At 43.0% G+C, this 24,742-nt stretch overlaps 1 protein-coding gene across 2 annotated transcripts in view; it reads right to left on the bottom strand.

The window, feature by feature from the left end:
• Positions 1 to 24,742, bottom strand: part of ipo11 (importin 11) — a 219,418-nt gene that overhangs the window by 117,218 nt on the left and 77,458 nt on the right. For both annotated transcript variants that reach the window (XM_080738216.1, XM_080738217.1), the window contains exons 16-19: positions 13,246 to 13,372; positions 2,621 to 2,654; positions 1,112 to 1,152; positions 511 to 627 (exon numbers count right to left, since the gene is read on the bottom strand). In XM_080738216.1, the coding sequence (XP_080594342.1) occupies positions 511 to 627; positions 1,112 to 1,152; positions 2,621 to 2,654; positions 13,246 to 13,372 (319 nt within the window). The remainder of the gene's footprint in view (positions 1 to 510; positions 628 to 1,111; positions 1,153 to 2,620; positions 2,655 to 13,245; positions 13,373 to 24,742) is intronic.

Below are 24,742 nucleotides of genomic sequence, written 5' to 3'. Positions count from 1 at the left end.
AAGTTGAGGGATTATTTAAAAGAAATGGCTTAAATCAGCTCTGAGGGGTCAGATGAAGGTCAAATTAATTGTAAAGAAAAGTTGGCTGTTGAATGGATGCAGGCGAGAAGAAAAAAAGAAGAAAAAAAATATATATATAATACATATAGTATGGCCACAATAGCATTGCTAGGGCTGAGAGAGTAGTTGCAACCCAATAAATTAGAGCAGATATCACAGCCATGGTCTGCTTGTGATTTACAAACACCTTTCCTCGACTACGGGAAAAGAAAATCAATCACTGCTTCAGGAGATGAGTTGTCAAACCTTGATCATCAGTGGCAAGTACACTGTGACCGATGTGATGAAGTGCTAGCACAATAAATAAATAAAAAACATTTTAACAGCCCATCACAACCACTGAGGAATAACAGTGATTAAATACCGCTTTGACATTGTATCAACCCGACTCATCTAAAAGTATTGGGGTTTCCCGGGGCATGATGGGTGCAGGGGGTCGGGGTCCCTCACCTGGATGTTGACTCTCTCGATGACACAGGAGATGACATGCAGCACCTGCATCTTGGTGTCACACTCTGTCACCTGCTGCAGCAACTGGAAGAGCAGCCCGAAGATGGATTCTAGGTACTGCAGTGCACAGCGAAACAAAGGGGATAAATTGAATGGTGCGTGGGAAGGTAAGGGTATGTGTGTGCAAGTAGGACAACTCCAAACTATATAACATCTAGGCTCATTTTCCTACTTATATTGATCCCAACTTAAGTGACTGTCAATGGGGTCTATTAGGCAGAACTGCCCCTGTCGTCCAGTTTCCCCAGCAGCACATTACACACGCAACCATATCATCGTTGTCCAAGATGAGCCGCTACACTCTGCTATAGTGCAAAAGCAATAGGCTTATGGGCCCCACTCTATGCTTTGAGGGCTGCCGAGTTCTGCTCGGGAAACTGGACAATGGGCTTTTCTGCCTAATTGACTCCATGGGCAGTCATTTGGGATCAATATACCAAGTAAGAAAATGAGCCTGGATGTTATTTAGTGCTGGGTTATTATGCATAATGCATAATGCCTCAATTGTTGCCAGGGACTGATATGAGACCTGTGTACTCACCGGTAGGAACTGTTCCGTCCTGAACTCAAAGTCATCCACTGGTGATAGTGTTGTTAAGGAGGATGTCAAACTGAGTGTAAGGATGTCATGAGCGGGTAAGCAGCAAGGAGTAAGTCACTTAAACATTATTACTGGGGTGAAGAGGGTAAAGCGTCAAACGAACATCCATACAAATGTTACAATTTTATTTTATTTTTTTCTTGACTCACTGCACTCAAGACTCTAGTCTATTCAGTAGTCTTTAGAAACTCATCGTGCCTGACACCCGTTTAGTATTCTAGTCCTGAAATCCGATGTTTTGAGGAGCTTCTGCAGAGAGGATCAGGCAATCTGAGCCGCTAGAGTCGGTGTCCCATTAACTTTACTATACAGGGGGGAAAAAAGCTACAAAATAATCTGCTTTAAGTGGCATATGAGGGGTCAAAATAGGGGTTTTTCATGATTCTGAATCCATTGCAAGCATCTGTTTTGCACGAAAAACATTCCTTGCGCTAAAAACTACGGTTTAGTGGTTTGAAAAAGGGATGAAAAGTGATGAGTCATCACTTTTCACACGTTTGAGGGGGCCGTTTTAGCCCAAGGAATGTTTTTTTCTGCAAAACAGATGCTTGCAATGGATTCAGAATCATGAAAAACCCCTGGTTTGACCCCTCATATGCTACTTAAAGCAGATTATTTTTTACCTTTTTTTCAATGTATAGTAAAGTTAATGGGACACCGACTCTAGCGGGTGATAACATCAATTAAGCTACTTCTCAGAAAGGGTTATCATACTAAAACGTAAACTAGAGACATGTACGAAAATTTTACGGTCCACTTGGGTGGTACCAAAATTTGTATTAGCCCCTGTACTATATATGGACTTTTACATATATGGAGATCCAGGTGATGCTAGTCAGCTCCACATATTGAAAGAGAGACACACACAGGGGATGCCAGGGGATGCATGTTCCCCTGGCATCACAGGGATCTCCATATCGCCATATATGGGCATAAAAGGGATTTGTTCCCCCTGGCATCACAGGGATCTATCTCTCTAACAGGGCATCATCTGGGATACAATCCCTTTTATGCCCATATATGGAGATCATAGTGTGGTTCTCCTAACAGGGCTTCATCTGGGATACAATCCCTTTTATGCCCATATATGGAGATCCTTAACACTGTGATGTCACCTGTTTATGCCCATATATGGAGATCTCTGCTCTGATTATCTGACATCACTGTGATGTCACCTGTGATGTCACAATGATGTGTCAGGGGAACCATAGTGTTAAGCGTGACCCGTACGAACACAGACAAGCTGTGCAGTTTCTGACAGTAAACTGTGACCTATGGTCGCAATTAATATATAATGAAAATAGAATATGCCACGTTGTTAGTTTGGGAAGGCCTCTGTGGCCTCTGTGCTAGACTCGAAAGGCAAACATAAGAAGATAAAATGCGTACATTGTAATTTTCAAAGTGCGTGTCCTATTTAAAGTTCCAACAAACACATTGCAAGGATATTGAGCTTAAGGGTTGTGGCTGTCTCAATCCGCACCTATGAAAAGAAAAGAGACACACATAAGGTCCATGGAAAAGCACAATGCAGGCTTATGGCAATATGTACACTAAAGCTAACTTGAGACAGAGAAGGTCAGAGACCAGAAATACTTCTATAGCAACAACAGATACAGAATAACCATCAAACACACGACCACATGAGCAATGTCTCAATGTAATAATCTAATATGAAACCCCTTTTAACACTGGTGAGTGAGTGAGTGAGTGAGTGAGTGAGTGAGTGAGTGAGTGAGTGAGTGAGTGAGTGCGTGAGTGAGTGAGTGCGAGAGAGAGAGCATTTGTATCAGAGTGTTGGGGTCAGTGAGGCTAAGAGGGAACAAATGATCACATGGAGAAAAGGAGAGGAGAGCTGAGCTCAGAGAGGAAAACAAGAACTCCAATGAGAAGTGGAGAGAGAACTAAATTACAGCCAGGCCTGCGTGTCAAGGTCCAACCAGTGACTAAGAGGATATGTCAGCCATGTGTGTGTGTGTGTGTGTGTGTGTGTGTGTGTGTGTGTGTGTGTGTGTGTGTGTGTGTGTGTGTGTGTGTGTGTGTGTGTGTGTGTGTGTGTGTGTGTGTGTGTGCATACGCGTGAGCATGCTTGTGTGTGCGAGCATGTGAATCTAAGGGTCATGGCCTCATCCCCTTTTTCTGATAGTCTTAGGAAGAGAGCAGATTGATAGGTTACTGTCATCTAAGTCGATGTGAAAAATGTTTTTGAGAGTTTATTAGCAGTTTGCAATAGAAAAATACAGTTTTATGAGAGCACAAATCACTGGTACAAGGTCAACTAAAAGGAGATCCTAGTAAGCTTTACAGCTTATTTACACAGGAACTACTTTATTTATCTCATATAACATTGAAAGACAGACGGATAGAACATAGTACTTTACATAGGATAACACCAATTACAAAAGCAGAAAAACGGAAGAAAAAAAGGGTGGGGGTGGAAAAATGACGGCAATTTTGAAATTCACGCCATGTGAAAACGGCCACTTATTTTGTATTCCGGGAGTTTTGGAGGCCGAAATTTGACGGGAAAATACCTAGTAATTTTTGGCTAAAGTACCGTTAGAATACAAATTTCCCTTCTATGAAAACGCATACCGTTATTTTTGACGTTTTTTTGACAAGCAGGTGCGTAAGGAGCCAATGATAACAGTTAAAGCATTGTATTTGGGATTGAAAACGATCAGAATGTGAATGGGATATAGGCCTACAGTCGAAATATAATACAGCTTCACCTTACATTAGGGATAATTATTTAGGCTATAAAGAGTAGAGTGAGAGTCGCATTGTGACCATGGCTGGCTGCCTGCAAAAGTGCAACGATTTCTTAACGGCAGGTCCTTTTGGAACCTCTTCCTCCGCTATCTGCGGAGGGACTGGAGAGGTTCTGAAAGAAAGAAGCTGTTCTCAACAAAAGGTGCATCATTAGTTTATCGCCGTTGTCATGTGATGATTACTAGCCTAAAAGTCTTTTGAGCACCGAGCGAGTCCACAGACCACAGCTAATCTAAAGCCCACAGGTGCAACACGTTGCATTAGATGAGATCCTTTCTGAACGGACCTTATGTGTTGTTGTTGCTGAGCATGAAGAATATTTTGTTTTAGTAAATCCATTTGTAGCGTTCAGAGTGAGAGAGAGAAGAGACAGGACAGGCACCGATGCCACCGCAGTGAACGCAACGAACTGGGGAGAGTGTTTCTTTTTTTCATTTTTTTTCAGGTCTTTCAGTGCAAGTGTTGCCATGTCTGCTAATTATAAGCGACTCTGGGCTTCATTTCCGTAAAGTTGTTTGTATATGATAGTTGCTGGTTTCGTTTTATTTGTTGTGAGCTTGTAGATCGGTAATTTTCAATTAGCTGATGTGGCGATGCGGGTAGTTTTAAAGTGCTCGTGTGGCCTAGATAATATCACTTTTTGGGGATTATTTTCGTACACCTGGTTGCTTAGTTCTCTCGCAAAGTCTGGCAACACGGACACGGACAACGGACAACACCGCAACAACGGTTTAGTGAAAACGAGGTATTTTATGGCTATGCCAGCATTTTTGCTTATGTGAAAACACCCAAAAAACTAAACTCCCGGCAAGTTGAAAATCATTATGCTAATTATTTTGCAGGAAAAATTCCGGAACTGTAGTGAAAACATGCCTTTAGTCTATTTAAAAGTCTTGAGTAGAAACTTTTTATACCAATTTTGAAGGAGGCTAGTAATTCACACTCCTTTAAGGCTGGCGGAAGGGTGTTCCACATGTTGGTGGCATAGCTGGAGAACGAATTATAGCCTTTTATAGTGTTAAATCTAGGTTGAACATGATTAGTGGAGCTGCCTCAGGCGTTATGATCGTGGACATCCTTGACCTTTAGGAAGTAGTTTGTCAGATACATGCGTAGCTCTGAGGTGTAGTGTATCTTGTACACCCGGTCCATTGTAAGATGCTGTACTCTGTCAGCTACTTTGAGCCACACCACGCTTTCGTGGTGATGAACGGTAAAGTGGGCCCGAGGAGGAAGGCCAAGCACGACCCTAATCAGTTTGTTCTGGGCTGTTTGGAGCTTTAACTTTAAGGCAACTGGGGCCCCTGATTTCTCACATGCCCCTCTTTTAGTGCCACCATCAGGTTGCTTTTTGCAGACAACATACTGTACATAGATATTGCATTAAGGTGAAGGGCAGCATCCTTGATCATTCATTGAAATGCTGTGGTCTAGCTCTTGGTTTGAATATAAGAGTGATGTCAAAGCACAAGGGCACAAGGGCTTTTTTTTTAATGGTCACAAAATAACCAGAATTATTGAGCATTTTTCACTTTCGGCTATTGGACCTGTAAGCTACTTGTAGGGGAGGCCACGTAGAGGCTTTGTCTTTGTCTCCCCCAATGTTGTTTATGTTCTATTTTTTAATATATATTTTATAAAAATAAATACAAATTATGATAATAAATAGATAACGGTATGAAAATACAGAAAAGGTGTCAAAGCATAGGCTGCATGTCTTAAGATTCAGAACTTGAATCAACATAACTTAAATAAATTATTAAAATAGTAATACAAATAACCAACTCAAACATTGCTGGTAAGCATTGCTGTACACAACTGTGTACACTTCAGGCCAAAGTGATTGCATTAGCATTTGCATCGTCCTCGGGATTTAGTCTTGCAGCTATTTTGTCAACTGCTCACAAGTCTAGGTGGAAGGGCTGTCCAGAGAACTTGCCAGACCTCACCATCTTTTTGCCATCCCCAGTTGGCAGAGCTTTCAGTTTGCATTTTGCACACTGTTGCCTGGCCCCATATGCAGGCTGGAAGGCAGACCGTTTCACATGCTGAATGAGGGATGTGCTTGCCGGAGGAATGGCATCATAACACCTTTGCTTGCAAGCAAACAAGTCCAGTCATGCCTCATCTTCTCAAGGATGTTAGGGTCTGCATCTTCTACGATAGGTGGGTATTGAGTGAGCTTTTATAAGACAGGACTCACTTCAGGGCATACCTCCCATGCTTGCCACGCAGTTTTCTTGCCTCTTCCACGAAAAGCTGAGGTGTGAAAAAACAGCATGGCACTGGATTTCTCTGGGCCAAGATACACCACCATATCATGAATTGGCAACCACCTAATGGACTGACCCTGGCCAAATGCTACTACCCAAATGATTTCTAAGCCTACATCCTGAAGAGCTGAAAAAGCATTGACTGCAACAACAATATCTCTGTCACATGCCTTAATCAACGCAGACTTCATTTGCTTGCTTGGCTGCATGGAGAGCATTCTGGAGTTAGCTTCTTCGTGGTTGCAAAAACTTAAGGTCTTAAGCCTTCAAGGTTGATGGGGTTGTTTGAAAGAGCCTGCTCTCCTTTGGTCACAACTATGACATTGTCAGGACACAATCTTGTCAGCTAGGAACCCAAAGAGCTCATTCTGTATACGGTTAAAGGCAGAGGGCTATCCTTTTACCACCCGAGCGTACAAAAACATCAAAGCACATTGAAATATGGGATGCAACTAGGTACTTAGATGGGATTTGGGACACTAAAGTATACTAAAAACTACAGTGAGTACACACTACAACAGTTAGTATTGTACAACCAGTAAGACTCCTTATCGGGAGATAAGCGACCGCCAGGTCGCATGTATGTTGACTGCAAAAAGCAACCTGATGGTGGCGCTAAAAGAGGGGCATGTGAGAAATCAGGGGTGGAGGTTGTTGTTTGCCAGCCAATGAGTGTGTGTGCAAAGTTTGGCATGGATAGGGGCAACGGTGCCGGAGATAAGTATCTGCAAAAAGCAACTTCATGGTGGCGCTAGAAGAGGGGCATGTGAGTCAACTCAGCGCAGTCTGAGTTATGTCACGATAGGGACAGAATAGGAAATCTCTGTCGCCCCGAATTTCGCCCCCCACCGTTGTGTTAAGGTTGGTTGGTAAACGCCTGGTCGCCACCAGTGTGCCCTGGTTGTGTTTTGGCCATATTGGAATTCAATTGACACCATTGAGTTCTTCCAGTCAGAATACATTCATTTGGATGTTTGAATCATTAACACATTTCTGTTCATTCAAGTTCTACTTTAAAAACCTTTAATTTAACATTTGGCGAGGTTTTCATCGTGAAAACCGGCGGCCATCTTGGATTTTCAGCTGGATAACATACTTTTCCTAGAAAGTGCACCCTGGACATCATCTGTGCCAAATGTGGTGCTTGTACCATCAAGCGAACGATTCTCATGGAATATTGATTTAATTTGCTCTACTACTTTTACATAGATTCATTTAGTTTAGCTCTTAGCCTTTAAACACAGTTTGTCCTTAGGGGCTTCGACTTCCATATCTGAATCATTTTACTTTTATGTAATTTACAAATGCCTTGCAGTTTCTATCACTCTCTCACAGGGGCACCGGAAAAAGTTTTGAAGTGAGGGCCCAGTAGAGATTTAAATTTTTTACATAATGACAAGGTCATGGAACTGTCAATCAACCAACTAACTCATGCGCAATTATACTACAAAGAATGTAAATGCTAGCACGTCCTCCCCTCCTCCCTTCTTCTCTCCATCTATCTCACACACACACAGATAGAAATCACAGAACTTTGCATTTTCACAATATCTTATCTCACTATGCTTGCTGCTTCAGTACACTTCTGTCACTTACTCTACTGATGGACACTCTTGTATGTCTCGGGTATTTGTCCTCTTCCTATTTTTCATGTTCTGACCCTTTCTACCTCCTACCCATATGTCTGGCAAGTGGCCCATACTCACAGCAGCCATAATTTCTTTCTCAATTACCTCCTATTAATCCGTCCTTAATGATGTAGCTGTCCTCATTCTCCTGCACCCTTGTCTACAAGTGACACTTTGAAATAAAATGGTCTTATTAAAGTCCAGTTCAAGGCCAGTTCAAGACTCAAGGGATTGATGCCATGTGTAAAGAATGACCTCATATAAGTCCATGTCCACATTAAAATCCTGAGTGTTCATTTCAACTCTGAGAATGTGCAAACTGTCCTACTGCCAGATGTTATAATTTATTTATTGGGGCTGGTGCCAGCAAAAAGCAGCTTACCTTTGCGATGTTATAGAAAAAGATCTATTCAATATTTTCAACCAATTCTTTTTTTATTTTCATTTATTCTGTGTGTACTTTGGCCAAGCTGGCAGCAGAGGGCAGCCTTATGCAAAGAATGGGTTTGAATTGGGCCGCTCCGTTTGCCATAGTCCAGAGCATAGAAATGCATAATCTAGCTCAGGTCCACAGAAAACAGCCAGGAAGTGATTTGGGACTCCATTATTGTTGACGTGCAGTGGATTTTTAAGAGCAGCATTACGGGAGATGTTTTTACTGTACACGGCGGCGCGACCCCTTATCAGCTTACAGTCATCAGAAAAGGTAAAAAAGAACAAGCCGTATTGGCAACGCGCCGCGTTCAGAATTGGGGCAAACGGGAACTTCCAAAGCACTGTAAAAGAGTTAAATGGTATCTAGAATGTCGGACTTAAATGAACACCCAGGGTTTTGCTGTGTAGAGTTATCGGACGGTGGTCTGAATTTATGTTATATAGTCCATGGGTCCAACTTAGGATTTTTTTCGGAAGCTCTATATCTGTAGATAATATTTTGGTATGATAACCCTTCCTGAGTCACAAAAAAAAATGCTAAATCATAATTTGCGTAAAAGTAGCATGTGAGGGGTCAAACTAGGGTTTTTTCATTGTAAGCATTTGTTTTGCACGAAAAACATTCCTTGGGCTAAAAACAGGCACACAAAACTATGGTTTAGTGATGAGTCATCACTTTTCACAGTGATGCAAAAACACACCCCTGGTTTGACCCCTCACATGCTACTTAAAGCAGATTAAAGCATTTTTTCCCCTGTATAGTAAAGTTAATGGGACCCCAACTTTCAGCAGCTGATAAAACACATTTAGCTAAGACTCAGGAAGAGTTATCATACCAATGACATAAGAACATTTGTTAAATGCCTAAATTATAAATTGGGCGGACAATAATAAGGGGAGAAAAGTTCTACTGCTGGTTAATGTGGTTCAGGTTTTCTGTAAAGCTTCGATTAGAAATGGCTTCACTGACACTCATCACACACACACACACACACACACACACACACACACACACACACACACACACACACACACACACACACACACACACACACACACACACACACACACACACACACACACACACACACACACACACACACATACATTAGGGATTGCTCGACCTCTTTGAACTGACAACATATAAATAAACCATTTAAAACAGAAAAGGGAAGCGCTGCCTGGGTTCAATCACAGTGGCTCATAAATAAACCAGTATGTGGCGGGTGGATTTTCTTGCAAATAAGTAGACTAGGTGTTTGCATGGTTGGAAGTGAGCATAGTTTATTGCTGTAAGCCTTGGGCTACTGTTTGCATGTGTTGTGTGTGCGAGTGCGTGTATTTGAGAGGATGTAGAGTAGATGTGTGTGCAAGTGAGTGTATATTGTCTTTGGTGTATGTAATGCATGTGTACATTATTGTATGGGTTAGTATGGGTTTATTCTAGATATTTTTATTGTCTACTATGCACTCGTATAATTCTGTGCTGCTGTGACACCCTGAATTCTCCCCTCAGGGGAATAATAAAGTGTTATCCTCCTATCCTCCTACACAGAGTTTCATTTCTCAAGTGTGATAAGAAACTTGGCTTAGAATCACCCAGAGAACAGTTCATACAGAATGATCAAGGTTTCAGACTTGGGATCTTGACACAAAGTGTCACCGTCAGTTTTCTCAGGAGATAAATCTTTTAAGAATCAAAAAGGCTTATATCATCGTAAACTTCCACAGGCTATGTTTAGCATTGCAGCTTGCCTTCAACATAGCAGAAGAATAAGGTTTGATAATGCCACTGAGAGAGAAAGAGCATAAGTACAGTACTCTTTCCACAGTTGACAGTCACCATACACCTGTAAAACTTATACATGTTGGGAAACAAAATATTAAAGTATGTTTAGATAGTTTAAAATGTGTCTGAAGGGGGATTTTAAAGAACTCAACTACCGGTAATTGAATTTCAAATACATCATTGTAATAACAGATGTCCAGTGTCTTCCCTCAGTGTCAGCCAGGTTGAAAAACATGCAAGATAGTTTCAGTAGTTTACTGTTCAACTAAGAAAGAGGAACATCCCACAGTATCAATTCACAGGCAGATTGCAATTTCCCAAGGTAAGCTGACTGACTTTAAAAAGTTTATATTACCAAAAAAAGTATTCCACCAACGAGTCTCATATTCACACAATGTCCCTTTTGCTTATGCCTCCCCACCCCGGAAATGATGTAAAATTAAAATGTGATTGATATAGCAATCTTACTCCCTCTTGAACATGAATCACTTCCCCAGGCATCTATTTATCAATACACAGAATCACATATCTGTGTGTGTGTGTGTGTGTGTGTGTGTGTGCGTGCGTGCGTGCGTGCGTGCGTGCGTGCGTGCGTGCGTGCGTGCGTGCGTGCGTGCGTGTGCCAAGTAAGAATGTTGTTATGGAGAACCAAATATCTGTCTGCTATTTTGATGTATTACCTTGTGCTGCCCTTGCTTATTGTAAATCGCTCAGGATTAAGATCGTCTGCTAAATGCCTAAATTGACATTTTAATATGAAGATTTCGCTATATATCTGTCTGTCTGTCTGTCTGTCTGTCTGTCTCGGTCATCCGCCGAATTGACGATATAGAGGCATCACATATAATAGTGTAAAAAGACAGCTAAATATAACCTAAGGTCGAGGGTGGCTCTCTGCTTAAGCCCATTAACATTTGTGTTTACATACAGTACATACTGCCCCAGACAGTATTGATGAGGAACCGTAAAACATGATTTGTGGGTTGGTCAATGATGTAACAGAACATACTGTGTACAGTATGTACTGTACGTATGTCAATAGGGTTTGTGTGTGCGTGTGTGCGTGTGTGTGTGTGTGTGTGTGTGTGTGTGTGTGTGTGTGTGTGTGTGTGTGTGTGTGTGTGTGTGCGTGCGCGCGTGCGTTGGGACCAACTTTGTGAACTGATTCTGCATTTATGAGATGATGCTTTCTCGTCTCGACTTTCAGAACTCTATTCAACTCGTCTCGACTTTCAGAAATCTCAGAACTCTATTCAACTCGTCTCGACTTTCAGAACACGATTTCAACTCATCGAGTTGAAATACTCATTGAGTTGAAACAGAGAATAAAACAAGTGTTTCTGAGTCATTGCATTCAGGAGTGAAGTTTAGAAACTCATCTTGCCTGAGCACCTGTTTAGCATTCTGGCCGTGTCACACGGGATGTGTTGAAATGCAATGAATGTCATGGATACATTTCAGATGCCTTCTGCAGTGGCCAAGAGGATGAGCTGGTGCATTGTAAATAAAAGGTTATGAATGCCATTCAGACAGATACAGCTTCACAGACATCCAAGCGCTTCCAGGACACAAAGATAGGCTACGAAGTAAAACGAAGAAGTGAGGGCTACAGAGTCTCAAGCTTATTTCATCCTGGGCAATTGACGGCCATGAATTTCAGCATGATTTATGTATCCTATCCTACATAATAAACGACCGAATGTCTGTCTGTCTGATACGCATGCTGAAACAGTGCCCAAATTTTGGAGATGACTGACATCACTGATACGTCTTAAATCCTACTATGACATCACTGATACTGCCACCATGGTAACAGCCGCATGCTGAAACAGTGCCCAAATTTGGAGATGTCTGACATCATTGATACATCTTAAAGCCTACTATCCTACGAGCCGATACTTTCACCTCAGTACACACCACAACAACGGGCAAGGACTAGTACATGTTTATTTTCTATTATACAAATTCTATAAGAACAATGTCCAGTCGGTACCCTCACAAAAAAACATGCAGTAATCCTGGTCTCTATAGTGCCTCCCCCTGACCAGCCGGGGCGCCTGATGGAGGGGAAAGGAACTGGTTGGAATAACGTGTTCCTTCCATGCGCTACGGCCAACCCGGGGAAACTCCCCCCGTCAGGTGAAAAGGACTCCATGAAGTACATAACTCCTCGTGCATAAAAGGAAGCATGAGGTCAGTCTGTTGCTCTCCCCAGGTTGGCAGAGGGAGTGTAGCGGCCAGAATTACATTAGACAATTGGCACTGGGTGAAAAATGGGTTTTATTATCGTGGGTTAAAAATGTAGATATAAAAATCAGATCTTCTTTCTCCCCTTGCCACCCCCCTCTTCTAGACAATAGGCACTGGGTGAAAAATGGGTTACATTATCGTGGGATAAAAATGTAGATATAAAAATCGGATCTCCTTTCTCCCCTTGCCACCCCCCTCTTCTAGACAATTGGCACTGGGTGAAAAATGGGTTACATTATCGTGGGATAAAAATGTAGTTATAAAAATCGGATCTCCTTTCTCCCCTTGCCACCCCCTCTTCTAGACAATTGGCACTGGGTGAAAAATGGGTTACATTATCGTGGGATAAAAGTGTAGATATAAAAATCGGATCTCTTTTCTCCCCTTGCCACCTCCCTCTTCTTCCATCTCTTTCTTCTATGGAAATAACGATATTATGGGAACTATACACAAAAACTAATTTCATCCACTTCTTTACTTCTACAAACCTGCGATGTAACAATAAAGCTGATTCTGATTCTGCATGGCACACGATGCAAGGGTTTGGCTACGGTTGCGTACCTTAACAAAATATAAATTGGAGTTAAAGACTAGAGCCTAAATTATATCTAGAGAGTAATTAATTTCTGTATCGTGGCAGTGAGCCGTACTGTATGCATTTCAGCCCATCACAGCAATGGGGTCAGGGTTGAACCACATGGAGTTTTGCGATCTCCACACACCACGATGCAAAATATTTATTTTGGTGTTTTTATGCCTTTACGGAGTAGTAGACTGACAGGAAATGGGAAGAAATATGGGGAATGAGTGACACGCAGAAAAGGTCGTCGGGAATGTTGTATGTCGCGTGTGTGTGTGTGTGTGTGTGTGTGTGTGTGTGTGTGTGTGTGTGTGTGTGTGTGTGTGTGTGTGTGTGCACGCGCTTACCACCAGGTCAGGGTCCTGCATAAGGCTGAGGATGACCTCATAGAGTAAGGGGCGAAGGTCAGATTTAAACTTGACAGAGATCCACTGTCCTATCAGCCAGATGACCCTTCGACGAATCAACTTGTACCTGAGAGGAGAGAGAAGAGTGGATTAAAATAAATTATATTAAGAAGAAAGAAGATAAAGACTAAAACTAAGAAGAATGGATGGAGGAGAGGTGAGAACATGGAGGATAAGAGGACATAAGTACAAAGGACTGAGTGTGTAATTTCCGAATTTGTTCCAATGCACATGGTGTCACTTGCTGACAAGACCAGTTCTCAAGCTTGAATGAACATTTGTTCTTGGTGACAAGTGACACAGGCATAAGACAGGGTAAAAACCAAGCTTGAAGTGGACATGGCAGGTGGAGGGGACAGGGCATTACACAGTATTAGTTGTGGTGATGTAGAAATCATTTAATAAGAGCGACTTCCTATTTGCTCTTCCGTTTTAATCCAGAAGATTCGAATGAAACACCTAAATCTATAATCTTGTCCTCTCTCTCTTATCGCGTTGAGCCACTCGGGGCCGTTAACTTGTGGCCGAGCTTGCCTTTCCAAGTGAGGAAATCACCACCGCCATTCCTTGTGGCTCCCCATGTTCTCCATTATCGTGGTCCGAGTCTGGTGGAGATTGCACAGTCTAATTTGTACTTGAAGGGAGAAATCCCCCCCATCACAATCCCCCTGTTACACACTAGCCAAATCACCCTGACTATGGCTTAGTGCGTGTGTGCGTGTTCGTGCATGCGTGTCACCAGATTAGAGTCCACCAGAGAAGCACAGATAGGGACTCTACACAGGATATTGCAAACTATAGTAGAATGGTCCCCCACCCACAACATTGCCAGAGAGAGAGAATCAGTGATGATAAACGAAAACCGTGCGCGTGTGTGTGACAGAGAGAGAGGGTTTCTGCCAGGTATTTTCCTGGCTGGCCACCGTGACAGACAAGATAATGTTTTCCGTCAAGACATTAAACTAATAGACCATGATGTACACGTCATGTGCGTTGCGTGTTCAGATACCTGCTGGTCGCTTGTGTACCTCGCTGTATGCTTCATTGTAGCTGCTGCTATATTATGATCAATCAATGCTGATCATTTGTGCTCCTCGATTCATACACTTTTTTTTTAACAAGGAAGGTCATTTCACCCCCCAGCCACTGTGCACGTTGAGCTCATAGCCGGGGACCCACAAGCCCAAAAGCTCAAGGAATAGGGTAGGACCTGTGATTTTCTGCCGTACTTTTCATTTCTGTTTTATCTAATAGCTTGGTCATTAAGGTCCACAGAATGAGAGGCCTGCTCTGCTGGAAACATCGCGAAAGAAAGTTATGGACATTTGTATATTGACTGTCCCACTGACTCCACTAGAAATATTTTAAAAATTAAAAAAATCTGCTTTAAATAGCACTAGCCCTTACCCGTTCAAAGATATGAGCTCTGAAATGATGTGCAGTGTGTGGGTTATGGGGTGTGCACTCGTGCACACAGTATATGAGGGATGGAAAGTAACTTTAACTGGTGCTTACATGATAATATGTAGGAGCATCAATGTAAGAAATACCCGTTTCGTTTAATGGCTACAGAGATACTGTGTACCGATCTGCATGATTTTTGGACAACATCTGTAACAGGGCCAGACAACCCCCCCCCCCCCCCCCCACCCTACCCCCCCCCCACACCCACACCCACACACACACACACACACACACACACACACACACACACACACAGCTGGTTAAACATGTTGCCTCATGCTAGATGCAGAATAGATATGCCTCATGCTAGATGCAGAATAGATAGTAGATACACCAGAAAAATGCTAATATACAGCATACGATTTGTGAAAGTGACAAACGGGCTTCACAGTTATGTCAGGTGTGTTCATATGCTAATGGTGATGCGATTTCAGATCAATTGCTCCAGCCACTGAGGAGAAACACTGTTACAGACGGACACTCAGACAGACGGACGGACAGACATTCGGAAAATTATATGTTTGATGTGAGGGATCAAACTAGGGGTTCTTCATGATTCTGAATCCATTGCAGCATTTGTTTTGCATGAAAAACATTCCTTGGGATAGATTTCGGCAGCCAAAAACTGTGAAAAGTTTTGGGGAGCCGAAATCTAGCTGAAAAATACTCTAGATGTGAGGGCTGCATAGTGGCCCGAACCTCTAGTGAAATAAAGCGACCAAGGGAGAGCCTGTGCCTGAGCCTGTGCCAACCATTAGTGCCCCGATGTGTTTCAGCAGCTGTTTTCTGGAGGTGTGAAATGTATCTCTGCTGACATCTGTGCTTATTTGTATCAGAGGCAGACAATATGTCTGGCCTGGCAGATGAAGGGGACAGAAAGATGACAGGATAAAGGAATAAAGGAACACTCTCGTTGGCTTGCTGTCAAGACACGCATGCAGGGAACCAGTGACAGACTAGCTCTGGTCCAGAGCGAGTTCTCTCTAACGCTCTGCCAGACACGGTGCTATTCCCATAGACAGAAACCTCCACTGCCGTGCTAGGTCTTCAACTGTAGTAACTAGAAATGACAACAGTCATTATATAATCAGGTTGCACTTGTCGTTTTCTTTAGCATAACAAAGGATAATAAAGTTATGGCTCCTGCTATATGCTCATGCAGTGTATGTAGTGTGCGCGCTGTGTCTGTGTGCATTTCCATGCAAATTTACTTGTGTAAAAGTACAAAAGTATCTGTAACAAAGTAGAAAGTACTCAAGTACTAAATATTGCGTGTGTATGCCACAGCGTTCAAACAACGAAATACTATCCTAAAATCTTAAAAGTAAATTCCGTGCCACAAAAAAGAAGTTTTTAGAGCGTTTAAGAAGGTAAAAAATACAGCGTTGAAAACAACAATGGCGGCCGTTGAGCTTTATTAGTTTCCACTCGGAAGCCGTCGTTCTTGCTGATGATGTGCCAGAATAGACTAGCGAAAAAGAATGCCTAATATACAGCACTGGGCACCCCGAGCGCACTGGCCAATACAAACTAATACGTGAGTGCACCTCCGGTAGCCATGGTGATCATTTTCGAAAGCACTTTGATGAATAGAAATCGGTCTGTCTGTTGAATTAGGTTTGACAACCTGAATGAAAAAGAAATAAAAGGATTTCGCTACTCACCAAAACCAAGGCAGTTTTATAATGTTGAAAGACATTCTCAACGGTGAGAAACATCTCAGAACCCCTTTTGTGTAAAATCCACTTTTTCGGAAATTAAATATGTCAGCGGAAAATATTGTATTCATTTGTCCTTTCTACACATCTGGTCAATATAAAAACCCATTGATCGGAGTCTGACGTTTTCGTTTTCTTATTTTTACTGCAGGTGGAGACCTTCAACAGCATTGGAAGTTTCTTTCGTTGGGAATAGCACCGCCTGGCAGAGCATTAGAGAGTAGCTAACGCTCTGGACCAGAACTAGTTACAGAACAAGCTCCTGGCCACTGCCCAGATGATGCTAAACTACAGCAGAGTGTGTGTGTGTGTGTGTGTGTGTGTGTGTGTGTGTGTGTGTGTGTGTGTGTGTGTGTGTGTGTGTGTGTGTGTGTGTGTGTGTGTGTGTGTGTGTGTGTGTGCGCGCGCGTGCTGTACACACTTCTGCATAAAGAATAAAAGACACTGCATGTGTGCATGCTTTTTGTACGCTCTTCTCTCCAGGATCCTTTAATTCTAGCAATCATTCCAAAGTGTAACACTGGTACTTCAAAAACCGACCTTCAAAAACATATTTAAGAATACCAAAACGAAGTTACATCATCAAACTGAATGTGTGCTGCCCTCGTTATGTAGCTGGGATAACTTGGCAGTGAGCGTAAACACCTTCTCTCCATTAAGACTCTGGAGACGTCTTCTCTTTGTCCACAGGTTTATTAACAGTAAAGAAGGGTAAAACTGCAAATAGACAAAGGCAATAATCAAAATATGCTACTGTAAACATATTGCATATAAATCAAATTACTCATGCACTGTAACCCAATGCCCAATATAACGGACAGTTCTGCTAAAATGCAATGAGATAATAATCACAGGTGAGTAAAACCATTACAGCAGGTAGGGAGATTATGTGACAAGTGTAACTGTAACATTTACACAAACATCAGACAAAGGCTACTAGTGCCTGCATTCTACTGTCAGAAGTACAAAACATAAATGTCTCATCACATGTCACTGTTGTTGTATATCATAAAGAATACATATTGTGCAAACAGTCCTTTCTGAAGAAAACAACAAACTCAGGTGTTACTGTAGGTAATCCCAGGTGGGAAGGAATTAGACCAAACATATTAGACAGGCCTTTTAGAATAAACTTCACCAAAAACGTTCTTCCATACAACAAATAATGAACTGCAATCATAGACTAGAACCCAGGCAGTCAATACATACCAACGATGCTACGGTAGGGGGAATAATAAGGCAGATGTTGCAGATACACACAGGAGCTTTTAGCTGTCCTCCCATGTGCCATGACAGTGTTTGCAATGAAGAAAACTGGTGCACTTCCTGAAAGAAGTCACATGACCTGTGTCACATGACCAAACTGCTACCCAAGATTCAACAGTTTCTTAAAGAGACAGTAGCCAGCAAAGAAAGCAATGAATTCACATCTTTTTTAAACAAAACAAAAACATGAAATAAAACTGTAACAGAACACTCCCCGCCTGGCGTGATTAAAACGCCACTACCCAAGGTCTGTTATTATGGCTTCCTGTTGGGGGGAGGAGGACTGTCTTTAGTGCCACCTTTCCTGGTGACCTTGACTTCCACTTAGCATATCTCTCGATGTCCTTGAAGTCGTGAATGTTCTTGACAGAGCCTGCCTTGCCATCCCTGCAGTATGACTGTGAGACTGCCGATGCATTGGAGGTCCTGATTCGCTGCAGTGAAGAGAGCAGCCGTTGCTGCTGTTTGACTGGTTTGGCTGTAGTGTGACCGTTGATGGCCGGGGCCTTCTGACTTGTAGTGATGCTCTTGCTCAGCAGTGACAGAGCTCTGTTTCTGGTGAGGGTACTGGTGTTTGTGGTAGTAACACAGCTAGAGGTGCCAAGGGATTTTGTTGTAGTTTGGTTGTCTTTGGGACGAGTGTCGCCGTTGGTTCTAACTGCTGAAGAGGTAGAGGCTGGATGCGTGTTAGCAACTGTAGCTCTGCTGCTCTCGCTGGTGCTGCTTACCAGTGATGACATGTTGAGTTTTGGGGTGGGAGCTGTCTTTACCTCCGGCTTGGCTGGTTTGCTTGATGTAGAGGCAGTGTTGATAGCTGAGGTGTACTTGGTGGCGTGGTGGACCACGTTGTTGAGAATGAGCTGAGCCTTTGAGGGTGAGGCTGCCTGACTCATGCTGCCTGTATTAGGGTTGACTGGATGGTATCCTTCCAGGATGCTTTTGGTTGACATGGTGGCTGGTTGAATTCTGGTGTAGAATGCCATCACTGTGTTGGGGTCGTGAACAGCTTCCCTGCAGACATTACCAATTATCACCCATCCCAGGTCAAGTTTCTGTCCGTAGGGGGCGCCGTCAGGGCCGTCCAGCTGTTGGCGCACTTTATGGACACTGAGGACATCTCGCCCGAGGAGAAGCATGATCTGAGCATTAGGGTCGAGAGGGGGGATGAGGTGGGCTACTGACCTCAGGTGAGGGTGGTAAGATGCAACATCGGGTGTGGGAATCTCCGATCTGCAGTTAGGGATGTCATTGCATTCCAAGAGGGTTGGTAGGGGAATGCCGAATTCTCCATCCGATGATTCCATTTGACAGCCTAATGCTATTCTCCCCCTGATCTCTGTCACTCCAGAGCAGGTTCGGAGAGAATATGGGTAAGTGGGGCCTTGGATATTAAAGGCGTCGAATAGCTCAGAACGAGCTAAAGATCTATTACTATGCTCATCAATGATCGCGTAGGCCTTCACTGCTCTGTTACGATCACTGAAAGGATAGATCTTAACGAGACAGATCTTTGAGCATGATCTGTTGCTTTGATCACTATCCCAGACTTGGGTGCAGCTAGCTGTGACTTCAGTAGATGGCGCAGTGTCTAGCTCCCCGCCGTGCTCTGATGGGGTGCTTGACTCTTGGGTCCAAGGTGCTGGTCCAGGGTGAAGCGCAGACGCATGCCTCTCACTCCCACACTCCTCACATGGCGTTGTGTAACTACAGCTCTTAGCCATGTGCTGTGTAGAAGTGCAACATTTATAGCAAATCCCGTTCTCCCTCAGGAATGCTTTTCGTTCCTCCAGAGATTTTTCACGGAAAGCCCGACACTTGCGGAGTAGGTGAGGCTTTCTATGGATGGGGCACTCTCTATCCGAATCCTCAGGTTGTCTGTCTGAGACAACTGGGGATGTAGGACGTATGTCTGTCTTGTGTACTGAGACTTCCTTCTGTCTATTATTCCAAGGGGCCCTGTCTGCTTTTGAAGGGACCTCCGCTTGGCCAATGAAGTTAAAACTTGGATCGTTCCTGATCCTGGCTTGTTCACTTACGAAGTCGACAAAAACTTCAAATGGAGGGAATGAGACGTGGTGCCTTAGTTTGTAGTTAGACCCATAAGACAGCCACGATTCTTGCAGGTTAAAGGGCAACTTTTGCGCCAATGGATTTACTCCTCGTGATGTGTCTAGGTACTGAAGGCCTGGAAGGTCTCCATCTTCCTTTGCCGCCTCTAGTTCCATAAGGAGATCGCTGAACTCGTGGAGTTTTGAGTAGTCTCGGTTGGCGATTTTTGGGAAATTGTTTACGCGTTGAAAGAGTGCATCCTCTATTATTTCAGGTGCACCATAACATGTCTCCAGTCTATTCCATATTCTCGTGAGTCCTAGATCTGGGTAGTTAATATGGACGGCTCTGATCCGTTTAGCATGTTCCGCTGACTCTTTTCCAAGCCACTTGACTAGCATGTCCGTCTCCTCGCTGGACGTCAAGTCTAGGCCTCTGATAGCATTCCGAAACGACCGTTGCCAAGCTCTGTAGCTCTGTGGTTGGTCGTTGAATTGGGTCAAACCCGTGGTGACAAGCTCGCGGCGGGCGAAAAACCTGACAAAGTCTGTCATGCCTGATTGGTCATGGTGGGGATTTTGTGGAGTGTTGTTGGGCTCAGAGGGGCGTGAGGGACTCTGGTCATGATGGACATAGTGGAATGTTCTGTTGGGCACGGAGGGGCGATGGTGACTCTGGCCATGATGTTGGTTTTGAGGTGTGAAGTTGGGCATGGAGGGGCGTGAGGGGCTCTGATTTCTGTTCGTTGCTACACGTGTGCGATGATGATCCTGGATATTTCTTGAGGGGAGAGTGGTCTCTTCACGTTGATTGTGCTCAGACTGCTGAGCTGATGCCCTGTTCATGACTGTAGGTCCATCAGCGTTGGCCTGGTTACTCTCTGTGTTGAGATGTGGGATTTGGGAAGGGGACGCTATTTCCAGATCACCTTGTTGCATTTGTGTGTTGTATTCCGAGGGTTGATGCATTCCTGGTAATGACTGTACAATTTGCTGTTCAGCCTGATCAATGACATATTCTCTGACACGCTGTGTGGTGTCATGTGGAGTGGGGTCAGGGTCAAGGCTGAAACGATGTGGACTTTCTGCGCCAGCAGCTGCTTCTAGGACCTCTGCTTCGGCAGTGAGAGCAGCAGTCTCTATTTCCAGAGCCAACATTACCATCGAAGCCTCCATTTTAGATTTCTCTATTTCCATAGAAGCCTCCATTTTAGATTTCTCTATTTTCATTTCTGATTCTTTTCCTGCGAATTGGAGGCGTACTCTAGCTGCTTCCGCTTTTGCCCGGGCCTTAGCAGCAGCGGCAGCTGTGGATGACCTACTCGATGAGCCTGAACTACAGGTCTTCATTTTGTGTGATGAACGGTTTGATGCCATAGTGTCAGTAGAAAGGGGCTACCTGTAGACACTACTGTTGCTGTCGTTAGCTTCACTTGGTGCTGTGACGTAGTAGCAGTGTCTGTAGTTGCAGGAGCTGCCTTATTTTCTGCTCCGAAGCCGTTGTTTTACTGTGCTGCCCTCGTTATGTAGCTGGGATAACTTGGCAGTGAGCGTAAACACCTTCTCTCCATTAAGACTCTGGAGACGTCTTCTCTTTGTCCACAGGTTTATTAACAGTAAAGAAGGGTAAAACTGCAAATAGACAAAGGCAATAATCAAAATATGCTACTGTAAACATATTGCATATAAATCAAATTACTCATGCACTGTAACCCAATGCCCAATATAACGGACAGTTCTGCTAAAATGCAATGAGATAATAATCACAGGTGAGTAAAACCATTACAGCAGGTAGGGAGATTATGTGACAAGTGTAACTGTAACATTTACACAAACATCAGACAAAGGCTACTAGTGCCTGCATTCTACTGTCAGAAGTACAAAACATAAATGTCTCATCACATGTCACTGTTGTTGTATATCATAAAGAATACATATTGTGCAAACAGTCCTTTCTGAAGAAAACAACAAACTCAGGTGTTACTGTAGGTAATCCCAGGTGGGAAGGAATTAGACCAAACATATTAGACAGGCCTTTTAGAATAAACTTCACCAAAAACGTTCTTCCATACAACAAATAATGAACTGCAATCATAGACTAGAACCCAGGCAGTCAATACATACCAACGATGCTACGGTAGGGGGAATAATAAGGCAGATGTTGCAGATACACACAGGAGCTTTTAGCTGTCCTCCCATGTGCCATGACAGTGTTTGCAATGAAGAAAACTGGTGCACTTCCTGAAAGAAGTCACATGACCTGTGTCACATGACCAAACTGCTACCCAAGATTCAACAGTTTCTTAAAGAGACAGTAGCCAGCAAAGAAAGCAATGAATTCACATCTTTTTTAAACAAAACAAAAACATGAAATAAAACTGTAACAGAACAGAATGCTACTTGGACGCAAGTAAAAGATGGAAATCAAATAAGCCAGAGTCAAACAAAGCAAGTACGACAGCACCAGTGGATAATAGGCGCAGGCAAAAGTCCAGAGTGTGGGGTGCCTGGTGGTGTAGCCAGTTAGTTTAAAGAATGTCCCCTTTGAATAAATCCCTTGTGATCAGGTTCAAAACAATTCAATGGCTTTGATAACGGCTTATAACGTCTGTTATGGTCCTAGCACAGAGGATATTTTGGAAGAAAGGACATGCATTACATGTATAAATAATAGGTTTCCTGTGCATTTCAGATGCTTGCATAATTTTGGCATGAGTGTTGGTCTCAGGCACTAAATTATTTATAAGGAATAGCAAATTCCTCATGAAAAATAAACAGTTAAAAGATTAAATCAAATATATAATATTTGTTTAATTGAAAACATTACTAAGTATTACGAGTCAAACACAAATGTCAAATACCTAAACCAATGTATACAGCAGTCATTGGATTTTCTGTTATGGAATTTTATCAGTTTGTCAATATTATATATTATGTCTGAACACATTGCAATCACAGCATCTGCCAGAGATACTAATAAAATTATCTTTCCTAAACTTCCTAGTTAATACTTACGTAATTACGTATGTATAATATATACCCCTGACTGAGTAGCTGCAGATCAATGATAGGTTCTTTGAGGCCCTGTCTATACCTAAAAAATCCCCGGGGGTTTCTGAGTTCGTTTTGAAACCTATACGCCTCCACACGGCCCCGTGTAGAAAAATATGTGTGTCCACACGGTATTATCAAAACGCTATAAATCCCTGCCTGCGCGTCACCGAAGCGGGTGGCGCGTCCCCCTGCTCTCATGCAATCATTGCAGCAGCTATCTATCTATAGGCTATGCATCGTCCAAGTTTCACAATCTTCACACTTTAACATGCACAATTGCTATTTAAACATTCATTTAATATAAATTCGTGAACTATTTATTTTCTAGAGCAGGAGAGGGGAGAGGAATCGTCGAGTGTGGTGTGCTCTCTCTCTCAGCATTAAACGAATGTAACTCTATCAATCAGAACATCGTGGTCAAGCAAGCATCACTTTGTATTGAGAGAGAGAGTGTGGTGCGCTCTCTCTCACAGCATTAAACGAATGTAACTCTATCAATCAGAGAGAGAGAGAGAGAGAGAGAGAGACACGAGTGAGTTTCACTTTGTAAGACGGGACCGTTTAACGGTGCAGCAGAGGAGAGTGCATGGCCGATTAAAATATAATCTCTTTAGGCCTATAAACCACAATCGAATGTTCTTTACTTGCATAATGGGGACTCTTTTTAAATTTGTAATATTCCCTGGAAAATGTTTAGCCTATTTGAACATCTGATCTCTAAGTAATCTCTAAGTAATCTCTAAGTTGCCTCAAGTTGGAAATGAGAACATAATCATATTAATGCTTCAGTGCACTTGTTAAAGCACCGACAAAGAGCATCTATTACTAAATTAGAGTGACAGACACACATGTTAGAGATAGGAGAGAGATGGAAGATAATGTAGGCTACACAGCCTAGAGCCTGTGCTGATCGTGGAAATAATTTAAAAGGAGGCACATGCCGTGAATAATCAACATATTCTCACCTTCAAAGCGTCAGACAACTGATGAGAATGGTCTGGAATAATGCCTGCATGCGTGCGTATGTCTCCATTATGCTTGAAATCATTTGATATTGGCATTTGATATCCAAATTTTGACAAAGAGAAGAGGCAGGCGCGTCGCGTCAGATATGCTCCGTTAACAAGACTATAGGGCTGTATCTCGTTATTGATAATGAGCACCTTATCGATCCGGCTTATTGAGCCGGTGGAAAGCTATGTGAGACAACACATTCAGAACATAACTGGTATCTTTTGAGACTGTGAGATCGTGGCTGACCACCATCTATGAAGATGACATTTGACAAGAGTAACAAATATCATTAAAATCATTCATTAGGGCTCCATCCCTAAACAAGACAGCTGAGCTCTCTAATGTTAACATGTCGTGAATGCGCTCATAAATATGGATATTCTACAGAGACAACCATGGGTTTTTCTCATAGCAAGGAGGAGGCGGCGAGGAGCACAAGGTGACGTAAGCATGCAAGCAAAGAACTTCTCCGTTTACGGTGTCCACAAGGCAAAAGAAATACGCCCGGGTAACAAAAATGCACTGCAGCCGGAGTTTTGGAAACTATTTGTCTAGTCCTCCGTACCATAAGTTTGCATGTGGACACCCATGGGCGTTCGTGGCTCTACCTCCCCGGGGATTAAAAATCCGTTGTCGTCTGGACAGGGCCTGAATGTCTTTTTCATAAAGCCTGTATCTGCATAAGCTTAATAAAATAAAATAAAAGAATACAGTATAAGGCTGCTGAGTTGAGCTGACAACAGTTGGAACTTGTTGTCCTGCTATGTTGTGTCCTTTTATTTGGTAAACAGCTTGAAGGACAAAGACAGACACTGACATAGATATAATGGCAACCTGACATTGGCGGATATTTATCAGACACAAGTTGGAGGA

The sequence above is a fragment of the Nannobrachium achirus genome, assembly GCF_963921795.1.
Source record: "Nannobrachium achirus genome assembly, chromosome: 12".
NCBI lineage: Eukaryota > Metazoa > Chordata > Actinopteri > Myctophiformes > Myctophidae > Nannobrachium > Nannobrachium achirus.
Note: the sequence above shows the minus strand (reverse complement) of the source record. Positions and strands in the feature narration are given on the sequence as shown.